The sequence below is a fragment of the Nelusetta ayraudi genome, unplaced genomic scaffold (genome assembly GCF_046127955.1).
Source record: "Nelusetta ayraudi isolate G7.1 ecotype Tasmania unplaced genomic scaffold, CSIRO-AGI_Nayr_v1 ptg000004l, whole genome shotgun sequence".
In the NCBI taxonomy this organism is placed as follows: domain Eukaryota; kingdom Metazoa; phylum Chordata; class Actinopteri; order Tetraodontiformes; family Monacanthidae; genus Nelusetta; species Nelusetta ayraudi.
The window spans coordinates 7297508-7320029 of record NW_027466054.1 but is presented as its reverse complement, the minus strand read 5'-3'; the positions used below and the strand labels follow the sequence as shown (position 1 = coordinate 7320029).

General features: G+C 45.1%; 1 protein-coding gene across 1 annotated transcript; it reads left to right on the top strand.

The window, feature by feature from the left end:
- The first annotated feature begins 1257 nt into the window (after positions 1 to 1257).
- On the top strand, positions 1258 to 13282 carry dkk2 (dickkopf WNT signaling pathway inhibitor 2). The gene is made up of 4 exons (XM_076032059.1): positions 1258 to 1876; positions 9528 to 9678; positions 9962 to 10093; positions 11445 to 13282. Exons 1-4 carry the CDS (start codon positions 1673 to 1675, stop codon positions 11693 to 11695), a joined length of 738 nt encoding a protein of 245 aa, XP_075888174.1. The 5' UTR covers positions 1258 to 1672; the 3' UTR covers positions 11696 to 13282.
- The last annotated feature ends 9240 nt before the right edge of the window (positions 13283 to 22522 follow it).

Below are 22522 nucleotides of genomic sequence, written 5' to 3'. Positions count from 1 at the left end.
TAAGTAAGAAAAAAACAGATCAAAGGCAATCTTTTGATTTATTTATTTTTGAAAAAAAAAGTGTGTGATCAGAAATTGTGTTCACCTGAATACGTCCCAGCCTCGCCGCGGTCTACCCGGCTAAACCGCCGCGCACTCGCTGGACAAAGCCGGTGAAAACAGCCGACGCTTCTGAGCATCTACAGTTACATCAAACAAGTCCAATACTTCCTCCCACTCCCCAGTTCAGTTGGTTGTCCATTGTGTTCAACAAAAGGCCCTGACACTTTGAATTGGAGGCTGTGATGGATCGCTTTTGAGGTCAGAAGCCTTTACCGGTGTCGTGGTTTCATCCCAGCCCAGTCCAGCTCCAGGCTTGAATAGATAGCTGGAAGTCGTGTGAAGACCAAAGCCTGATTAGGTGTGGAGTCGTGCAGCCGTGGTGGGAAAGACGGTGTTGGTGACGTCCCGTTCAAGTTGCAGGTGTATTAACACAAGTTTTGTGTAAACGTTCTCTGGTCTCTAATTGCGTTTCTTCTCTCGGGTTTAATGGCACACATGATTTCACACATGCACAGAAAAAGATGACATGGTGTGTTTACACCTTGCATCATCCTCAGGAAAAGCAGGTTCAAACTGAAAGAGTTCATTGTAAAGCCACACGTATTATCTCAGCGGGGGCTCTTAGACCAGAGACAGTGGAGCTTTTATTATAGTCATATCATCAATTTATTTATCAACACCAGCAGGCTTTACATCAAGAGGAACTACAGAGACAGATGGACTACTACGCTGATGATGATGATCAGATTGCATTGCTTGTCGTTGTTTACTTTGATGGTGTATGTAGGTGAATTAGACTGCAAAAATGCTTTTGCGAAAGCTCCATTTAAAAAAAAATTGTCTTAGTAGTAGTTCCTAATGTAGAAAATAAAATGAAGATTTGTATTTTCACAAGCAGTCTTGTCAGTTTCCAAAAGACACGGGTTCTCCTGTTGTAAACAGAATCAGAACCTCCAGCAGCAGCCTGCAGCCTGCAGCCCTGACTGGTTCCTTTCCAGTAAAAACAAAAGGTCAAGCAACCGGCTAAAACACCGCAGTGTATAATTTTATAGCCTGTGTGTGTGTCTCTCTGTGTGTGGGGGGTTGGGGTGGAGGTGGAGACGACAGTGCGCGAGCGGCGGTGCCACCACGCGGATCGGTTTCAGACTCTTTTTTTTTTTTGTCCGCGCAGAATAGGGGCGGAGGAAGCGAACTCATTAGAATCCAATAAAAAGAAAGATCTTAAAAGAGCCGTCCGCACCAGCGAGCGCGCACTCGCATCCAGGCGCAGACACGGCGGAACCGCTCTGACTGACTGATCCCTCTCTGGTTTGGAGCGTCGGCGGTTTTTTTTTTTTTTTTTTTTTTTTTTTTTTTTTTTTTGAAATTCTCTCTTCCTTCCGTTTTGTTTCGTTTATAAAGTGAAACATTCTCTGTCTCTGCCTCCACTCTGCGCTGCTCGGATTGCGCTCCTCTGATTGTTTCCATCTACTTTAGAGGAGCGCATGTTCTCATCGTCTCGGGCGCGCACAGTCACTGACAGATTTCCTCCTGTCAATTAAAGCTCAGGTAGTTTAGTTTGTACCTAGCGATACACATATATTTCAGTTGCTGTTTTATTTTTATTTTTTGAATTATTATTTTTGCGAGGATGCTCGTACCATCGTGGAATAGATGCTGCGCGGTGCTGTTTCTCGTCGCCGCACTGAAGACGGGAACGTGCCAGGTACCCGATGCGCGCCCCAAGGCGAACTCCATCAAGCCGGTGCTGCTGGAGGAGACACCCACACCCTCCACCAACCGCTCCACCACCGTCCACAGCAGGATCACCAAGAAATACAACGTCCTCGCACAGGTCAGTCCGGTGCTGTGATCCTCAGCCTCAGTCCGGATGTGACTGCAGGTCGACCTCGAGACACCCGACGGTCTTTAGTTCAATATTGATGTGATTAGTTATTGGGGGTGACTGGTTTCTCCGTGTCTGAGGTCTGGGTGCGTAATTGCGCAGACCGTGTCCGTTTTTTTAAGGGGGGGGGGGGGGGGGGGGGGGGACGTGCCTTTAAAACGCGCTCCCATGTGGATCGTTATTGGAAATTGCAGGGATCGGACCCCTCATAAACTATAATTGCCTTTCAGACCTGACGCCACTGCCGGGTGAAGCACACTTCCATAGTAAATCATTAATGGCAGAATTGTGAGGAAGCAGAGAGAGAGAGAGAGAGAGAGAGAGAGAGAGCTTTTGCAGGTTAATTTTCTGTCTGGGTATTCATGTCATTAAAGAGGCGATATATATATATATATATATATATATATATATATATATATATATATATATATATATATATATATATATATATATATATATATATATATATATATATGTCCATGTGTGTGTGTTCCTTAGTTATATACATATACCAACTGCTTAATACACGCTACTGCACTCTGAGAAAATGGATCAGATCAAGAAATGTTGGTGTCATTCTGTCACAGTAATGCAAGTGCAAGAAATTTATCTCTGTACTTTTGGGTGCAAGGTTTTTTTTCTTCCTATTTTTACCAAATACATTACTGCCATGATTATATAGGTTTAATTACAAATCAGGCAATGACCTTGACAATACTAAAAAAGAAGTAACTGATCTGATAATAAGTGTTAGTAATAAGTGAGTGTCTGATAATAAGCCTGAGAGGTGGAGCTCAGAACTGCAGTCTCGCTATCTCCCTGAGCAGCAGATGGCACTGCTCCTCGTGTCGGTCCGTCTCACCGTCTCACCATCCAGAATGGAGCACTCAGGTTCAATCTGGTGGCTCGCCCGCCAGTCAGTGATATCATGTGTGGCGGCGAAATTGCTGGATGTCAGTTGCGGCTGCCGCCGAGAGCTGCTCTCTCGGCTCAGACTGGTGGGGGGCAGGCGCTCCCCTCCACTGCGGAGTGTGCGGAGCCAACCTCAGGAAACCTCGCCAGACCTCAATTTAAACGGCTGCTTGCATCTTTGCCATTACAATAATCTGCGGCGGTTTTGAGAGATTGAAACAACGACCACCGCGTTGTCACTGAGCTCAAATGTCAGCGTTTGGCCCCCAGAAGGAGACGGCTTCTAGAATCAGAGGCAGGACTTGGGTTTGTGTGTATGTGCACATGTGTGTGTGTGTGTTCTGGATGCTGCAAGGTTTTCCAGCGTTGTAAACCGACTGCCGGGGGGGCTCCGCTCACACCAGATATGCGGCTCGGCGGCCACTGACCTCCCGCAACTCTTCACACAGTGGTCATTTATGAGGCGAATAAATCAACGGCGACAAATCTGCTTTCTTCATTTTGGGGGAGAAATGTGTTGCATATTTAGTCTCGCTGGGATTTTGGAAGTGGTGGTGGTTGAGGGGGGGATTACAGGGTCTTTGCAACTGCAATTACTTCAATTAGATTTTTCTTGACATGACGAATGATTTGAAACAGATTACAAAATGGCGAAGTGGCCCCTAAAAACCGATGGTAAAGTGCCTTTGTAATCTCCTGCAGTTACAGAAACAACAATAGCCAACTGGGACCTTGTTGTTGGCGTTTTTAACAGCCTGAACTAAAGTTTTACCGCGTTACCACCAGAGACCTTTGGAGTCGATATTTTACATCTTAGGTCACTGACATGTTGTTGTGCTGCTGGGTTTCCTTGCGTTGCAAGAGCTGGAGGGAGATATCTGTCAGTTCTGACAGAAATGTAGATTTCTATGACTGTACGAGGCAGGTGTTTGGGACATTTCCTTTCTTTGAGCTGTCGTCATTGGTTTTCCTTGAAACGCCTTCATCTTCCAGGATCACGTCTGGCCGCCCCGTGGAGATGAGTCACTGCGGCGCGGAACGAGGAGCTAATTACGTGTCTAATCCTGGAGATTTGGACGGACAGGACGGTTTAATGTGACGGCATTTGACAGCGAGAATTAGTCGCTCCCCAGCCAGCGTCAGTTGGGTTTTGGCTGAGTCACGGGGGCTGAGTGTTTTGCTCTTTTCTCATCCTTGTTGCCTGTCGTAAATCTTGGCAGCTCTTGCACCCCCGACAGCCAGTGCTCGTGGGTGGCACACTGACTCCTTCCCTAGGAAGGGAAGCAACAGAAATGGAATCGCACCGCCTCTAATCTCTGTTCCCAACTGGGGAGGAGAGGGAGAGCCTGGCGGTGGCAGTCCATCACCAGACCTGGAGTTGGAAGTTTGATTTAATCGGACTCCAGCAAGAAGGCCTCAGACTATTAAACCAGAGTCAACCTCCCTGAACCCCATTACTTGGGAACTGAATGACTGCTTGGTGATCCTAATGAGCCGAGAGGGCAGCGAGAGGTGTGAGTGCTCTTTAGCCACTCGGCTAAAGTTTGCCTCCTGTCTCCTGGCCTTTCCTCTCCTCTCGGGGCCTCGCTGAGGGCCCCTTGCCATGGACCTGTTAATGAGAGAGGAGACCCGCGCACCTCTCATTCCACAGGATTACACCTTCTAGCAGGCAGCCCACCTCTTAGATGACTATCGAGAGCCCCTCACACCCCCCCCTCTGGCCCCCCATCCTCCACCCCCTGCCTTTGATAAGCCCTCCCTCCCTCTCTCTCTCTCGTGCCCGATGAATGAGTTCAACTCAGACCATGTACTTAACTTAAGGATCGGATTCTAGCGCTCAGAGGGGACGTTTCCGTAAACATGCGTGTCCTTTGAGCGATGAGAGACGCCGAGCCTAGTAGAGCGCGAGCGCGGCCACCACCCCACTCCCTCCCCCATCTGATTGTTTACAGAGGGACGTCGTTTATTTGTCTCCTCGAGGCCTCGGCCGCTCATTGAGGCCGTTCGCAGCTCCGAGGCCCTGCCGCAGCACCGTACAGGAGGTCAAGTGCAACCGCCAGACTGAGAGCTTAATTGCAGGCTGTTAGTGTGGGAAGAGTGGGGGGAGCTGCAGAAAGGCTGCTACTCTCATTACCGAGGAAGAGCGAGGAAGAGCAGGGTCTGAAAAACCTCTGGGAAAGCAAAAGATGAGCTTTGAGTCTCGCCACCACTGCGCAATTCCGGTTGTTTGCACAAAAAATGATTTTGTCGCTTGTAGTTTTCACGCATTGCGGCGCCCTTCCATGGTCGCGTTCTATCAGCACTCTGGAATGACTTTGGGTAAATAGGGGAGTCAAAGACTAAAAGTGGTGGTGGCGTTCAAAGGAACTGTATTTCCTGCTGCTCAACCCTCCCCAGATTGTTGCTCCCGCACCTTTTCAAAGCCGGCGTGGTTTTACCTGCACGAGAGCAGCACGAGACAGGGCCGGAGGGGGAGGGGTGATGGGGGGGGCGGGCTGCAGGAGGGGTGGTGGTGGTGGAGGTGAGGGGGGAGCTTCCCTCACACCACCGTCTGTCTCCCGTTTTATCGCCTCACCAGCATACCAAGAGACGTCGCGGAGTACACAATTTTCAGCCCACTTCCTGCGCCCGGGGGGATCCGGCGCCGTCGCTTTTATGTGTGAAGGCAATCCTGAGGGGGTGGAGGTGGGGATGGACGGGGGAATAAGGGAGCAGCGAGATGAATAAGATGCGCTCGGCGAGGCGGCGTGCCTCAGAAGTTATGAGTCGGGCATTTTAAAACATGACAAGATAAGGCGAGATGTCGGCCGCGATTTGGGGGTCAGCCTTGTATCATTAAGTTTCAAAGGGCTGTCTGGCTGCGTCGTCCGTGATGGAGGAGGTGATCCCCCGTTCCTCTCTTTCTTCCATCCCTCCTCCCTGCGCCACATGCACTTTGCACTGTAATCCATCCGGGGCCGGCCGAACGGCCAGGGAGGCTGATAGGAATCGGGGCAGGTAGCGTGGCGCGGTGCTCATTTGTCTTCATTTTTTGGAAAACACCATATTTTCTTGTCAGGGGAGTAAACCCTAGCACTTTCTTGAACTCCTGCATATTTTGTCATACTGTCATCGCATCAACGCTCTTTGACGTAAGCCGTTGAAGTAAGCTGAGATCACGACCTTCAACCCCGGGGATGGAAGCCAATAATCCATCGCTCAGGGGAAACCTGCTCAGCTTTGAGGAGAGGATTTCCTGCTTTTATGTAAGAGATGCAACACAGGACCTAAAGGTCCAGTGTGTAAGCTCTAGCAGCGTCTAATGGTAAGAAAGTGTACTGCAAGCAATGTTAATCACCCTTTCCTCATGTCCGTCTTGATCTCATGTCATTCATATTCCAGCTGTGGTGCCAGCCGACTAGGAATTGTCGGCTTGAAGTGCCTGATTAGTAAAGGAAAACATAGCTGTCTAACAAAAGACATACCTGTGTACCATTTGATGTATTTAGTGTCAGTTTGTTCCTCTGAAAATGCCACACATTGAATGGACCTTTAATGCAAAAACGCTTTTTGTGGCATCTGTTTTAAAAAGTCACCATCTATGAATGATTCAGAGGATTGTATGTAACTAACTGATAATGTCAAGGAAATCCTGTTATCAACCATTAAAAGATAAAAAGTCACTCGTGCAGAGGCCAACAACAGACGCGTCTTGTTTTTTATGAACTTTTGCTATCATGCTGGTGCTCCTGCACTCCAGATCTCTGATAAACAAGAGCCATTAGAGGAAACAACCTGTAGTTGTGCGTAGCAACAGCAGCCTCGGCTTCCATTGGCGGATCCCGGGCACTTCAGGGTTTGCAGAACAAAGCTGCACTTGAGATATAGTTTCCCCCGCCTTCTTCTGAAAGTTGCTCTACAGCCACTAAAAGAAAAAAGAAACGTGCAATACATCTGTTAAACAGTACCTCCCACACTGAGGAGTAATATCCTCTGAGTATTCTCACAACTGTTTATTGCACGGTAGAAAGCATGACACATTTGCGCTCCCTCACGCAACACGGATTCATCAACAAATTAAGCGTCTGCACAAAAGGAGAGTTTGTAACAATGATTAATGACCACCGGCTTTTATAAGGCTCCTCATTTTTCTTGGACTCTGTCATTGCATCAATGTGTTTCCTTCCGAAGAGAGCCCGCCTGGCTCTACGCCAGCCGTCGTAATCACGTTTGCTTTCTGAAGCAACACACCCAATGTATATATTCAAATATATATGTATATACAGTATATTTATATATTAAGGAAGGGTTTCTTGTGCGATGGAACGCTGCTCCAGCTGCAGGGGTTGATGTGAGCATGTGTTGCCCGTCCTCCCAGCTGACCCTCACACCCGCGGATGGAGTGCGTCGCGCACTGCGGCCGTAATGATTTTTATTCCCATTCCTGCCTCTTCCCCGCTTGCTCTGGTGTTTATTGTTCCACGTTTGTCAGCGGTAAGCCACACTGAATTTGATCTGTCAGTGCGGCGCGAGCCAAACTGTGGTTGTGGTGCCGATGGTGGTGTACCAGCCCGACATATTCTCGTGTCGGCCTGCGCCCGAGACGTCGCCCGGCCGATGCCCCTCGCCGAACGGGCGCTATAGGTGTTGCGTGCTGTTTTCATGTTTGACAACTCATTTCTCCCTCCGAAAGCACGAGAGTGGGCGCGCTGACTCGAAACACAGCGGCCGAAAAATTGGATAAAGATGTGCAACAGTTGGAGAAAGCCGGCGGTTTGACCTTGGCTGTGTCGAGGCTGACGGATGTGGACTTGAGCCGGCGCATTTGTCATTTATTTTGTGATATGATTTATGTCAAGTTTATTTACTCGCCGCTCCAAATCTCATAAGGATTCCCATGTGTAAGGAATTATGTAGACCATCGGTGGACACATTGGTCATGGAAAAATGAGTTCGGCTCAAAGTGCTTTTTGTTTTTTTTTCATTCTCCGCAGTTGTCAGCGGATGATTATGTCTTAAGTTTGTTCTGATGTTAACCTCAGCCTTTTGCTGGATTCATGTTGAAGGGTTACACTTTAAATTTATTAAATTAGCATTTTAAAGTTTTTAGCTGCTGGATCGTTGTGGGATTTCATCTCATCCATGATTCCATGGATGATACCATGAAATTAGCATTGATGATACCCACATCAGTACACATCAGAAATGTAATTGGTCAACTCAACAAATGTGCTGGTGTGTTTTTTCAATCGCTACTTTATTTTAAAGGCATTCCCTTTACGATTGCCTTCCGTGCAGTCCTTACTAGATGGACTCGCAACATAAATCCATTCATTTTGCAGAAACGTTTGATCCGGCTTGTCAGATTATGTGCACAAAATACATACTAAAAATAATTATTCTACAGATTTGCGGTAACAGATATTACTGCGCAATTATCCCAGTAGACTCGTAAAGCACTTCTAAAAATAAGAGTGGCGTTTCTTGGAAACCCTAATGGCTCTTTTGTCTGGAACCAGACCTCAGTGAGAGAAATTTCATCTGCACAGTACAGTGTCCGCTGAAATGGGTGTAGAGGGACCATAGCCTGTAGTTAGCTGACATAAAACAACCACATTATTTTCCCACTTACCCCAGGAGGTTTTCAAGCCAAGTTTTGACTCAATTTGCCAAAGCTTCAGATCTCTGTTTACTGGTTAAAATTCAGCCACAAACCCAATACTGCCAGGGTGAAATCCTTTTGGTTTTTAATTCCCAAAACATCAAAATTACATTTATGAAAGTTGCAAAAGCTCCTTTCCAAGAACAATAATACTTGTATTTAAGGCTGTTACCAGCGTGTCACAGGCCAGAGATTATTCAGAGAAAAATACAGAGTGAATCTTATGAAAAGTGGAACAAGACAGATTCCTGGTTTGTATTTATAATGTGGCACCAGTGCACATGATGTGTATTCAAAAACAAATAGCAAAGTGGTTGTTTCAATATTTTTCTGCTGGCTGACTTGAAATGCGATATTCTGAACACTCAATGCACAACATGCGCTGGGTATTGTAAGTGGCCTTTCCAGAGTCCTCGCTCATATTCCGGGTCGAGTCCAGTCCAGGTTTTGTGCTGCAGTTAAACTCGATAATATTACACACCAATTTAAGAAAGGGTGCAGACGGGAAGGTGTACACCCTCCATGACCCGTCTCAACTAGCCCGGCCCCTCTGATTTTGTGGTCTCTGAAGACCTCCAACATGAACATATGAAGGTTTTTATACAGCTTGTTAACTGCTGCAGGTATAATTTGCAACCTGAGGCTCGCGGTGTAGCTGCCGTGGCGCATGGAATGCAATTAGAGGGAATATAGTTATTGTGTTAAGCTGCTGGGCCATGGCCAAAACCCACCGTTGTTCCCTCTCTTTAACAATCTGCAATGCTGCAAAGTGAGAATTTGGTCCCAATTTTGTGGACAGACCTCAAGTCCTCGTGCAAGAGTTGTGCATTTTGAACGATAAAATGCAAGAATCTGTGATAGAATCTGAGCAATAACAGCGTAAATGACTGCGTTTTACTGGGTTAGAGCTCCTGTCTGTTTCAAATGCACCTTCAACAATACAACTTCATCACTTCCCAAACATGAGTTATTTTTGCATCTGCCGTTTTCAAGAGCAACATCCAAGTATTCACATCGTGCCCCCTTTAATGATTGTTTTTCCTGCAGGTGTACCCGTGCAGCAACGATAAGGAGTGCAGCGTGGGAAGCTACTGCCACAGCCCTCATCACTCTCCATCTCGCTGCCTCAACTGCCGCAGGAGGAAGAAGCGCTGCAATCGAGATGCCATGTGCTGTCCTGGGAACCGCTGCAGCAACTGTACGTCCCTGACACACAACACTGAACTTCTCGCCATGTTTCGATATCAGGGAGAGATTGAAATGTTGAAGGTTCAAAGCTGCTCTTAGTTGTAACTGAGAGACCCGCCTTGACGATGCTAAGACGATGCTCCTAAAAGAAAATCTCTTTTAATAGAAGCAGGCACACAGGCCTCTGAGAAATTGATTGGTTTGAATGGCAGAGAAATCTCTCTCTTGGAAGTAGCGAGAGCGCCATTGTTTACTGCTGTGTTAGTAATTGTCCCTGTTTTCCTGCTCTGCAGATATTTGCGTGCCTGTCTCCGAGAGCGTGCTCTCACCTCACATCTCAGCTCTGGATGAGCACAACACGCTCCCCACCAAAGATCACAGCTGGAAGAAGAGTGGCAAGACGCACACCAAGCTTCCTCTTAAAAGTAAGAACTGCGACCGTGGTTTGCCAAGGCCACTCTGTCTGTGTGAAACCTTTCCCCTCCTGCTGTCTGCGCGTCCTATAGGATTCATAGGCGACAGCAGCACGCAGTCTGTGCTGATAATTACCCCCTTCTGCATATATGTCAGTGTCTGTGAGCCCTAAAACACAGTGTTGGGGACCACAGCGTGCCCGCTGTTTTGGCACCTCCATAAATCCCCTGGAACGCTTTGAGTAACACAACACACTGCATGAGACACAAGTGAAAACCGTTTAGGATGGAAGTTTGCCACAAGTCTCTCAGCCCCCTGGTTAGCGCTCATGTTGCCTTTTTTTTTAAGGTAATATAAGGGCCCGTCCATAAAGAAATACCTTGAACGAGACACCCAAATTACTCGACTCTAAATACACCCTGAAGACAAGCAGGCCGCAATCCTAAAATCAATGTGAAAATAGCTGCGCTCCTTAAAATTGCCATAAACAGGGCCATTTACTTTTATACGTGCTTGACTCACTCCCTCTCCTTAAAAGCCTGTAATGCCGAAACGGCCTCAGGCAGTTGTCCGCTTGTGAAAAGTCCTCAGAGACTCAGCAGTGTGATAAGCTTTGCTGATACTGATATTTTTCCCCTGAAAATCCAGTCTGTGTTTGGAAAGAACTTTGTGTTGCCGCGAACAAGCAGAAGCAGCTAGCTGCTCGAATCATCATCAGTGATCTTAGTGAACCCGTTGTTTAGATTTTGGGCAGGTAGATAGATAGAGAGATAGATAGATAGATAGATAGATAGGTAGGTAGGTAGGTAGGTAGGTAGGTAGATAGATAATCCCAAAGTGAAGTGTGCCAAAGCTTCCAACATCATCTGCAAATGTTGTCAGTTTACAGTGGTGTAGATTGATCTCCAGGAGAATTTCACTGGTATACAGGGAGTAGCCACTTACGTTTCAGTCAGCATTGCGTATACCCACTTCTCAGTTCCTTCTGGTGAGCATCAGGGTGTTTATCCTATGTTGAATAGGTTACTTAAAAAATAAGGCATGAATTAAGAATACACCCACTAATCCAGGGACCTCTACACCATTGCTGATAGATCTGAGATGAAACTCAGAAAGTACTGGGGTTGCTAAACTCGTCCACATGGGAAAACATAACAGCTTAATGAACAGTAATGATACATTTCCTTTGCTTTATTTAAGTGAGTTGCGCAGACTCCAAAAAGCTGGAAGCTTTTTTTTCTTTCTTTCTTTCTTTTTTTTTTTTTCAGCTCTCTTTTAAATCATTTCCACTTGACTTGTCTGGGGATGTGCTGTCTGCCGGTTCACCACTAACTATCGCATCCCCTCAACTTCCTGTGACAGGGCACGAGGGCGACCCATGTCTGCGCTCGTCTGACTGCTCGGAGGGCTACTGCTGTGCCCGTCACTTCTGGACCAAGATCTGCAAGCCAGTGCTGAGGCAGGGGGAGGTGTGCACCCGGCAGAGGAGGAAAGGCTCGCACGGCCTGGAAATCTTCCAACGCTGCGACTGCGCCAAGGGCCTTTCCTGCAAGGTGTGGAAAGACGCGACGTCCTCGTCCAAGTCCAGGCTCCACATGTGCCAGAAGATCTGAAGTTGGAGGCAGCTGCTGTCTGCGTGTTTTTATTCTTTTTTTTTTTTTACGTTCATTTCTTTTTTTAAAGGAAGGGTTGTAGCGACATTGAAAGGAGTAACAGAGACAGAACAGACTGCGTGGGTTCGCGCTCTCGCCATCCGCCACGCTGACGGCAGTCGGGGATTGCTTCAATGTGTCTGCTGTGAGAGGTCCCTCCCAGCACCCACATTCAAAACATGCGCCTTCCAGCGCGAGCGTTGAGTGCACTGTATGTGACTGAGCTTGTGCCCCGCTCACTGCGCGTATTTAGCAAACCTAGCGCGCGTTCTGTAACAAATACTTGTAAAAAACATGGAGGCCACAGTGGTTAAATATGAACTCAGTAAAACTCAGTAAGACTTTTTGAATGGAAAAGCTATGTTTGTTCTGCGCGGTAGAGTCGTTATGTAACACCAGGCCATCGGTCTGACACAAATATGCTGTTTCATTATTGGGCCTTTGACATTGTGTGTCACTTGTTCAGTCAAATTTCAATTTCATGCCAATGTGTCTTTTGACATGGCTAAACAAGACATTAGTGCCTGTGATTAGGGTCAACTTTGTGTGAGGAACCCGACGCATTCTATTTTTTCTTTCTCAACAAGTTTAACTTGGGTCCTGTAACAACATCCTGTGACTTAAACGCAACACATTATGCTCCGGCAACCAAAGAATGCAAGAACATTTACATCAGAGTGATGGGTTTCATCTGGGACATTCGCTCCTCAACCCGCTTGCCAGCCACAAGAAGGGAGATAATGTCTTGTGTCCGTTGTGGAAATGTCGTTTGATCTGTCAGACACAGCTGCAGCCTATTGTGATGCAAGTGTAGGGGCTCTAAAACTGCACTGAGGTAGTCCTCTGCTGCATACTTTGTGGCTCCAGGGCCAGACGCAGATCTGTTCAGCTTGTCCATCAACACAATTCACAGACACAAAGGAAGTGCAATTTTTTTTCCTCGTTACAAAGGAATGGAGACGAGTGCAGATGACTCGCGACAAAGGGCTCCATAAACCTACAAGTACAGTTTAATGTTATTCTAATGCATTTAAATGTGGCTGCATAACTACTTGTCGTAAAAAATACCAGGATGTCACGATGTACCATGTTTTCCACGTCGCATCACAACTGCCCCTTTTTGCTTTCAGGGCATCAACTACACATATTGTTACCATATAAGACATTGATAAGCTCTATTGTAAATAGATTTGAAGCAATGAAATTGTATTTAAGAATCAATGTATATCATGTACATACGAAAAAAAATATGAGTCTTAACATCCAAATGATATAGGCGTGAGGTTTGTTGAGGGAGGGCAGTAGGACCGGTTGAAGCCAGATAGATTTTAACGTAGCTAGATGGGTTAATGCTGTGAGTAGAGGCGAGAGGACGGGGAGGCGGAGCTAGTCGTGGCTGACTTTACAGAGTGGATGCAATAAAAAGGTTAAAGTGTAAATGGTGTTTAAATTCATATTCTCTTATATATTGTTTCTGTTAATACTTCCTCTCTCGCGTGTATGGACGATGCTGAACAAATTAAAGAATGTATTTTGTATCGCTGTTTACATTCGACTAGTCATTGCTCACAACACTGTGTTTACTGTCCGGCTGGATCTCAACTGCGACTGCAACCATTATTTCCTCTGTTGTCTCCGTCTGGAAGAGAGTTAATGTGTGGCCCTTAAAGTTTGTTCTCAGACACACTCCTCTGTTTATTCCTGTTTAAATACTTCACTGATCACTGCTGACCAGGTGCAGTGATCGCACCACGTGTCCCTTTAACCCATCAAGTCTTTCATGTGTAACATTTGTTCGGTGCTTTAAAAGTAAATCAATTAAAAATATTTAATTCCTATTTATGGGCAGTGGTATAGATTATTATCATGTTCTGCTCCACTGTTACATCATCATTATACATAGAGGGAAATCATAACAGTGTGACCTGTTTGTTAGACTCAGACAAATTGAAGCCTTCCCGAGAGCTTTGGAGCGTGAGCAAGACAATCATCACGACCGAACCTTCCCTCCGTCTGAGAGTAGAATAGAAAGAAACATTTTGACACACACAACATCAAGCCGCAGTGCCTTTAGCTTCCATATTAAAGATGTCCGGGTGAAGTTCTTTGGCAGCCAAAGTCTTGTTTACGTTCTTCCTTGTACACAGACACTGTTACACAACGGAGCGCACTGCGTGCACCCTCGAGGTCTGACAAACGCAGTGTTGATTCCCTCCCTCCCGAAGAGAAGCTCCTGAACCTGCGTTGTTTACGTCTGTGTTTACCGTAGCACAACAGCGGCACAAAGTCAAACCCCTGGCGAGGGTGCGTGTTCAAAAGTGCAGTCGCGATGCGGCGCACATGCAAAAGACAAACAAACCCGCCCGTTAGAGAGCGCAGTGCACCTTTTGTCTTGACAATATTCAACATACACGCCTAAATAAACAGCAATCACAAAAGACAAAAACAAGAGGTTCAAGTTTGGAGGGTAAACATTATTAAGTCCTCGGTGCGTGAGGCGACCTTTTTCCAAGATCTCAGTAAAAACATGAGTGCAGCAATTTCTTCAGCGGAACAACTGAAATTGTTGCAACTGTGCAGTTTACACGTTCGAATATTATTTCTGCAAAGTGTCTATTTTGGTTTGAGTGACTGAATTCACAAAGGTTTGACCATTATTAATACAGCGGCCTCCCATTACAGCGACTTCATGAACTATCTATTCATTATATAGTGAGGCCGAATCAAATAGAATGAAATGTGTGCACTTAACAGCAGTGTAAGTGGTTTGCTGAGCCCACAAAAAAAAAAACGCTCCCAGAAAGTAAAAATGCAAACGAGGCCGCACTCTTCATGCCACCCAAATATATCACGCAAGCTGAAATAACTCTAAGGGCTCTCTGGAGACGGGCTCAACGCAGTAAAGCCTCAAACAGGTCAAAGGTCAGAAAGGACCACCAGCCAGCCATGTCTGCGTTTAAGATTTTTCACAAATGAAGTTCATAAGAGCTATTACGAGCTGATGCCTTGCAGATGTGGATCTATGGAAGATGGCCCTTTGAAAATGCTGCGTTTCTTGCACACACAAAAAAAAGTGCTGGATGTATTTGGTTAGATAGAAACCGCTCGCATTGTTTTATTGCATATTGTTACGAAATTTGTCTCAGTGGCATCGCTGGCATCAATAATCGCCCTTGCCACTTCAGACGGCACACTAAAAGCCACTGTTGTTGACAAAACTCACAAGTTTTAGAATACTGTCGGAGGACTTGAATGGGGTCCTGTTTTGACTGTTCCAAAAATAATCGCATATTTTCTCCATCATCTCTACCAGGAAGACGTTTTAAGGAAAAAAAAAAAAACATCAAATGCAGCGACTTCGTGGTAGGGCTGCCATTGTTCTCAATAAGCCTTGCTTTGTTTAAAATAAGGTTTATATACGGAACAGGGGAGTCGTCTTTTTTCTTTTTTTTTTAATTTCAGCCAGCCTCTTCAAAAAGCACTTTAAACAAAATAAACGCCGCTGAGAAGCCTCTCGCGGCTCCTTTTAGACTTCTCCTCAAGTTGCTGCCACTATTCTCGGAACCAGATGTTCGGATTACGTGTCCATGCAAAGGGCTGCAACAATCTACTATGATTTCATTTATGATTTATAAGCGCGCGGCAGTGAATTTTTTCCATTCCTACGGTTTGCACACATTTCAGCCAGAACGCGGAGATAAGTCGGTGTGGGTCAGCAGTATATCAGAATTCTCTTTCACATGTGGTGCCAAAATGTCTTATATTCTTATATTCTTACGCTCTTTCTGAGGCGTCTGGCTCTGATTCTCTATCTCGGTTCACTCCGTCTGCATGTTATTGCATAATTTGTAAAAGGTGGCAAAGTCTGCCTGAAAAATAACCAGTCAGCATTTGCTTAGAATTAAATCCAAAAGTTGACCAAGAGGTAAAGTTTTATTTACCCCATCAAATTTGCCTGTTTCTGACTTTGCCCCCTAAAAGAACTTGAGAATAGAGAGAATTCCAATTATGGGCCTGGGGCCTTTCTGTGGTGCGTTTGAATGTTCAGTGTCTGGTGGGTGCAACTTTCCTGCCTTCATGGTAATTTGGTTTAAAATATAATAGATCATATCCTCGAGCACCTCGACGGAAAAAGATAAACGAAGAATTATTCAGCACTGCTCTGTACCGCGGGTGTGCGGCCAGCCGTTCTTTTGTCCACACGTGCTTTTGATTGAACGTAATGGCTTTATCCTATCTTTGTTTGGATAAGGTCTGTATTTGCTGAAATGCTGGACGCCTTTATTTTTTCTTTTTTGAAATCTCCGCATACACTTCAGAGAGAGCGGAGACTTCAGGTCTCCATGGAAAGACGAGGTAGACGGAGACAGAAAAGGCTTCTCTCCAGCCTGGGGCCACCCACAGCCTCTGGAGTCTCCACAGAAAACCTGCTAATGAGAGAGTGACTGTCACCGGCTCTACACTTTCCACTGTGTGTCAGCGAAAAGCACAAATGAAGGAGTCCATACAGACAGGTTTGCCTGCCCGTAAAGTCGCCAACTACAAAAATATGCTGAACGACTCAGTGGAAGCCTTTGATTTTGTGCCTGCGTTGGCACGGAGGTAAAATCATAAATGTACTCTGGTTTTATGGGGCTCATATCATGGGCTCACGCACAGAATGGAAGTCCTCTCAAGAAAAAACACGCCTCATGACTTTATCATATGTGCCCCTGGGTTGAGTGGGGTGAACATACTCATGGTGGGAGCTGCCGGTGGGCATCGGTTTGATTTTAATTGTGACACAAACACGGCTCTTATTTTTTTTTCTCATCCTTTAATCTTAATTTAGCAAGAGAATATTCCCATTCTAAGCAAAAACAGACTTATAGAACTTTGTAAAACATATGAGGATATTTGGGTTGACCACAGGAAACATGTGGTCGACCCTGCTCATGATATTTTACCCCATTGTCTCGGATCATGTGACCTGGGGCTCAGGAATGATCTTTTCCCCTGTGGGAAAGAACATTATCACCTTTAAAGTGTTTGGCAGGAAGTCGCGGTGGATGAATGATAAGTCACATTGTTTATATCCGGGCCTGTTGCCATACGCCCTGGCGGATCCTACTGTGCAACTTGTATATTACTAATAGATGTTATCTATTCAAGTGGTGAGAAAAGGCCACACCAGACTGTTTACATGTCAGAAAAGGTCCATTTTTATTCCTTCTGAAATCCTTAAAATATTGCTGCGGTGAACAGGAGACAGCGGCGTTTGGTTTCTCTCTGCAGGATGGAAATGTATTTTTGTCAAGATGAACGACCTTAAGCCAGAGTCCAAAGATGCTCCCGCTATATCCATTACTTCTCTGCAGTCAGAGATGAAGCCGACCTGGATGCCCCCTTTCAATCGAAGAGACTCACATTTGATTCAACTGATATTAGAATCTGTTTTTATCTGACTTATGCTGCATTTACACTTTGCCATTGTGGCTTCACAGGCTTCTGGGGCCAGGTTAGCTTCCTCTGTCGATTCAGGGATAGAAAGGAACCTTGATCCTCTGATTCCTCTTCAGTTCAATACCATATAATTCTTAACTATCAGACCATCACCGTTTACTTTCTAACAATGTCTCATCTAGTCGAGTCTCCCCTATGAGAATTGAGTACAGGTACTAGAGGTTTTTCTTTGTGGACAACACACGCCTTTATCTCAACTGGCAAGAGCTGATTTAAAACTAATCCACAGGAAACCTTCACGTATCACAATGCAACTACCAGTAAAATATCTTATGGATACACCGTTCATTCAATCACATTACAAATTTGGCCCTTTACAAACAGCTTCTGCGTGCTCTTTACCAGATGGACATGTGAAATAAATCCCAAAGATTTAGGAACCACTCTGTCTGGAGAGTTAGGTTACCAGTTGACCACTTTGCCCCTGCGCCTCGCTAATAAGGTAACAAGATAGCAGGCACTGGTCCACCTCACGAATGCTGGTGCTTTAACTCATACAGAGCGGATTCTGACATGAGAAAATGGTCACGGTAACTCTGCCTTTTGTTACAAACGTGACTAGAGCAAATACAACATTCATAGTGGCAGTGAGTCTACTGTGGATCCCGAGCCACTACATTCAGCCGAGGGCATTCATTTAAATAGAGGGCGGCATTATGCATGCAGAGGATGGAGCAAAGCCACATCAGATACAGAACGATGACGCAGCCCTGAGGCTCCCTGCTGGACGCCTATCTTCCTTGAAATCTCTTCAGATTGATGCACTTATTTACGCCTGGCACAGTTTGGGTATTATCATTGCAGAAGGGTTCACGGTTATTATTTTCCAAGGCCTCCTCTCTGCAGCAGCATACGTTCCAAGAAGGAGACTCTCCAAGTATGTTAGACGTCGCTGCCAGCTGCCAGATCCCTGGACCTCTGCCTGGTCAACCACTGCTTCTTGTCAGCTCTCACTTTCTCCACTCCACTGTTATTAAACGGTTGCATTAACCCTCAAGAAAAAGGATATATACAGTATACGTGTGTGCATGCGCTGTGGTGTCCACCTGTGCGGCTTCATTGTATTGAAGATGTTTGTGGAGTGAAGAGGAATACTCAATGCCACTTGTTACTAACTCTGGGTTTAGAGTTGCTGTCCTTGACGGGCCATTCCCTTTCATGTTTTAGTTTTTGTTCTTTACTTTTTGTTACATTGAACACTCAACTTAAGTAAAAAAAAAAAGAAGAAAATATCAGGTTAGCAAGGAGCTGTCTGTCTATCTGAATCTTCCCATTAAGACTGGCTTTACATGCCTGATTCTGAGGAAGGATAGGGAATGAATAGAAGGGGGACCTAGGTGAGCGGCATGGGAGGAGAGCAGGACAGAGAGCAATTGACAAGAAAAACCCAATAAAATATCCAGTGCCTTCACAAAAGCAAGCATTTAAGCAGCATCGGAAAGTTAACAAAATTCTAAGAAAGAAAAAGTGAAGAAGATAAGTACATGGATGAAGACAATTATGTTTTTATCGATGTACTATGCTGCAGAAGACATTCCTCTCAATTGTATAAATAAAGTTGCATTTATTTAATAAAAAAGAATAGTTGGTTTTTCATTGCCATGGTTTGCAAAATACATATCTATCACTAGTGGGCACTAAACCTCATCACAAAATCCCACAAAAAACACTGTCTGATGTAGTTGAAATAATACAAACAATTTGTATTGACGGCAAAAAGTCTGCTTTGAATGATAACCCCTTGCAATGGTTTGTATAAATCGCTGCACACACATGCGCAGAATCACAGACAAGACTTCTGTCAGCAATCTGCGAGCATCTCTCTCAATCTAGCTGAGACATCAGAGCATGAGTTATCCTTTCAGCTAATGCTCATGAAGTTGTGTTCGAGCCGGGTTGCTGGCAGCTGATCAAATGCTAAACTCCATCCATGTCTCTTTGCGCTAACACTGTTAGCCTGTGTGTTGACTTTTTTTTTTCTTTCTCAAGACCGTTAATGGTGACAGCAAATAGTGCAGTTCGGTCACACACAATTTCACATGTTGGTGCCTTAATTGTTCCTGTCATGCTGCTCTGAAAACAGCAAAAGAGCATTAAACCTGTCAGGTGCCATTTGTTTTCATAGGGCCCAATTTTCTTGTAATGTTTGCCATACTTTGTTCAAAACTTCAAAGTGCTTTGGTTCCATTTTTTATACATAAATATATATATAATATATAATATATATATATTAAAATTTGATCTGATCTTGGAGGAGATACATACTGAATGTGAGTCGCCGTCAAAGATTGTCGAGAAATACCAATTGACTTGCCAAACCTCAAGCATTCCCTGACCGCTCGTGCCCACCGTATTAACTGAAGGGTGTTTTGAAACTTTCAAAGTTTTGACTTTGAACACTTTGTACACTCTGCAGACCAACACTGGAGAACCGCACATCACAAGTATGATGTTTGCACACGGTGGGCTGCCAAAGAGATTTGTTCCTGTACTTGGTTTGGAGGGGGACATTATGGACTTTGAACACAGCTTTCAAACACCAGATCGAGTTTACTCATGTAAAAGTTATGTTTCTGGCAACCTGTGCGCAATCTGTTTTTTACTCCCCGTCCAAGGCCAAACATCTGCATCACAACAGACGTATCTGAGCCCTGGCTAGTGATGTGTGAATATGTACACATCCAAATATGTGTATAAGTTCAAAGTTTACTTTCGATCCACTGTTAGATAAAATGCTGTGAAAATTTGCAGCGCCTGACCTGAGGATTTGGTTCTGGGGCCTGTGGTGGGCCTCGGCACGGCACCTCCATCGTTATAGGAATAGCCATTCACACCTGCCTGAGGCCGATCTCCAACACTCCCCTTGGGTCACAACTCTTTTCCCACTTTTTCAATCTGATAACATCTGTTTTGACTTCTTGGAGCTTGGCCTCCGCCAGACTACATAGTGTCGAGAATTAGGGAATCCCTACTGGGATGTAGTTGTTTTGTTTGGTGTGATTTTCTTTTGAGGAAACATAAAAATGGGATTAAAGTGATTTAAAAAAAATTAGTCATGGTCACCCTGGTAAAAATTGAGAAAGACAGTATGTTAAAAAGCAAAACAAACAGTCCTGCCAGTGTCAACTGTTACAATGCTTAGCATATGTCTGTTAGCCATCAATTATATCTTTATCTGCAGTTGTATGCTGAACCTGGTATGTTTTTTTTCATATTCAGCTCTACAACAATTTAATCAAAAACCTCACAAATATATTCACATTTGACATGTCCAAAAAAGGGTGCCAAGAATGGGTCGTTAAATGTTTTACATGTGATTATTTATAATTAATGTAAGTCTTAGAAGGAAGGAATCTGAATCTGAATCTGAATCTTTGCGTGACTTTAAAGAAACAGCATTAAAGAAAAGACAGCTCAAGTCCTCTTCGTCCTGCCTGCTTTAACAGACATGGTGTCGGCCATTTTCTCGGAGTGCGTCCTGTCGGACTCCCCTTAATGCTGTGAACTCAACTCGCACAGTTTGGACCTCCTGCTCGTGGGTTGGTCAGATGAGCTCAGCATCAAACTAAAATAAATGTTGGGCGCTGGAAATGGATATGGGGCCAGCAAACAAGTGCTTTGTCGAGTGCAGCATGTGAATGTGCTTAGGGTGGAATGCAGGATATGCCATGTAAGATTCACAGGCCCGCTTTGATCAGCGCTCGCCCTGATTTACAGACGCTGGATCGAAGATTTGTGTGTGGTTTTATTGGTGAGAGTGGGTCTCGGATAGCTGCCTCGCAGTTCAAAGGCTGAGGCTTTTTAGCGTAGAGGTGAGGCCCATGGAGACTTCATGTCAAAGCAGGTTAGGTATAATGTATGGATGTGTGTGTGTGTGTGTGTGTGTGTGTGTGTGTGTGTGTGTGTCTTATTATTTCCCCCTGATAAAAACTGAAACATAATGTGAGGTCTCCTGCGATCGGAAGTGTGTGCCACCATAGAGTGGTTGCGTTGCTTGCCAAAAAACATCAATGTGCCTGAGTTCACACCGAACTTGGCGTGTTTGTAAATGTAACTTTTTGTTTGTGGCTTTTAATTTTTTTGGGCCAACTTGAATACAGCTAAATGATGCGTCTGTGGAGCTATAATTCTAGATTATTTAGCAATTTAAACAACACCGTGTAGTTTTTTCCTAACTTAAAAAAGAGAAAATAGAACTCAAACCTTTTGTTTTCTATTGAGTGGAACGGTTAGAATTGCACCCTTGCACATTACACAGTTGAGCTGGATTTTGAAAACTATGATTTTAAAGGAGAAAAACAGCAAAGTCTCGCTTTAATTTGAGACAGCAACGGCATGTGTTTCTGTTTTGTCCAAGCTTTCACTTTGTACGGGACACCGAGTGTGACAAACAAAACACAGCTCGAGCTTATTTTGCCGATTGAAAGTATTTGGGATTCTTTGTGTTAATGTGTGTGCGTATGTGTGTTTCCTTCTTTGGTTCTTTTGTTGCTCAATCAACACATTGCCAACGTGAGGCAGCTGGTTGAGCAGCAAACACACAGACGCACAGTTGTTTGGAGCATCACATCAGTTTCTCCTGACGATCTTCCAAACTATTCCCCGTGAATTCCATGAAGATGCTCCACCTGCATCCCTCTGCTTCCCCTGCTGCTCCTCCCTTGCTGACGAGGCTCTCTGGCTCGCTGCGGTCGCAGCGGGAGATCCATTTGTCAGACGGGCAAACCTGACACCGGGCGCCATTGTGCTCCGTACAACAGCTCCAAACGGTGACGCTGCCCCTCCCACTCCCGCGGGACAAGCTTTAACCTCCGCCCCGTCCACATCCAACTGTCATCCCTCGTCCCTGGAAGGCTGCTTTGTCGCGTCGTCTCGCTCTGGCAGTTTAACTTGATAGTTGCCATTGAGCACCTGTGGGTGGCAAAGGGTACAATTTCCTCTTACTGGATAATAAACTCTGACAGTCACTGGAAGCTTCCCATGGCGGAGCCGCAGATTCGTCCGCCCGTTGCCCTTGTATGTGAACTCTCGGTTTGACCGTCCCTGCTGTTCAGATCGTGTTACCAGAGCTCCACCATTGGCAGAGGTGGCAAAAGTACTCGCAATCTTTACTTAAGTAAGAATATTTACTTGTGTAATACTTGTATAAAAAACTTATTCTGGTAAAAGTGAAAGTAGTGATTCAACTCTTTTGCTCAAGTAAAAGTAAGAAAGCGCAAGTCCTGAAACTTAGTAAAAAGTCAAAATGTTTTTTTTGTTTTTTGATGAATGAAACAATACATTTGC

Coding starts and splice junctions, on each gene's coding strand:
- dkk2 (XM_076032059.1), top strand. CDS start 1,673: ATGCTCGTACCATCGTGGAATAGATGCTGCGCGGTGCTGTTTCTCGTC. Junction 1,877..9,527: donor AATACAACGTCCTCGCACAG/GTCAGTCCGGTG, acceptor TTTTTCCTGCAG/GTGTACCCGTGCAGCAACGA. Junction 9,679..9,961: donor TGGGAACCGCTGCAGCAACT/GTACGTCCCTGA, acceptor CCTGCTCTGCAG/ATATTTGCGTGCCTGTCTCC.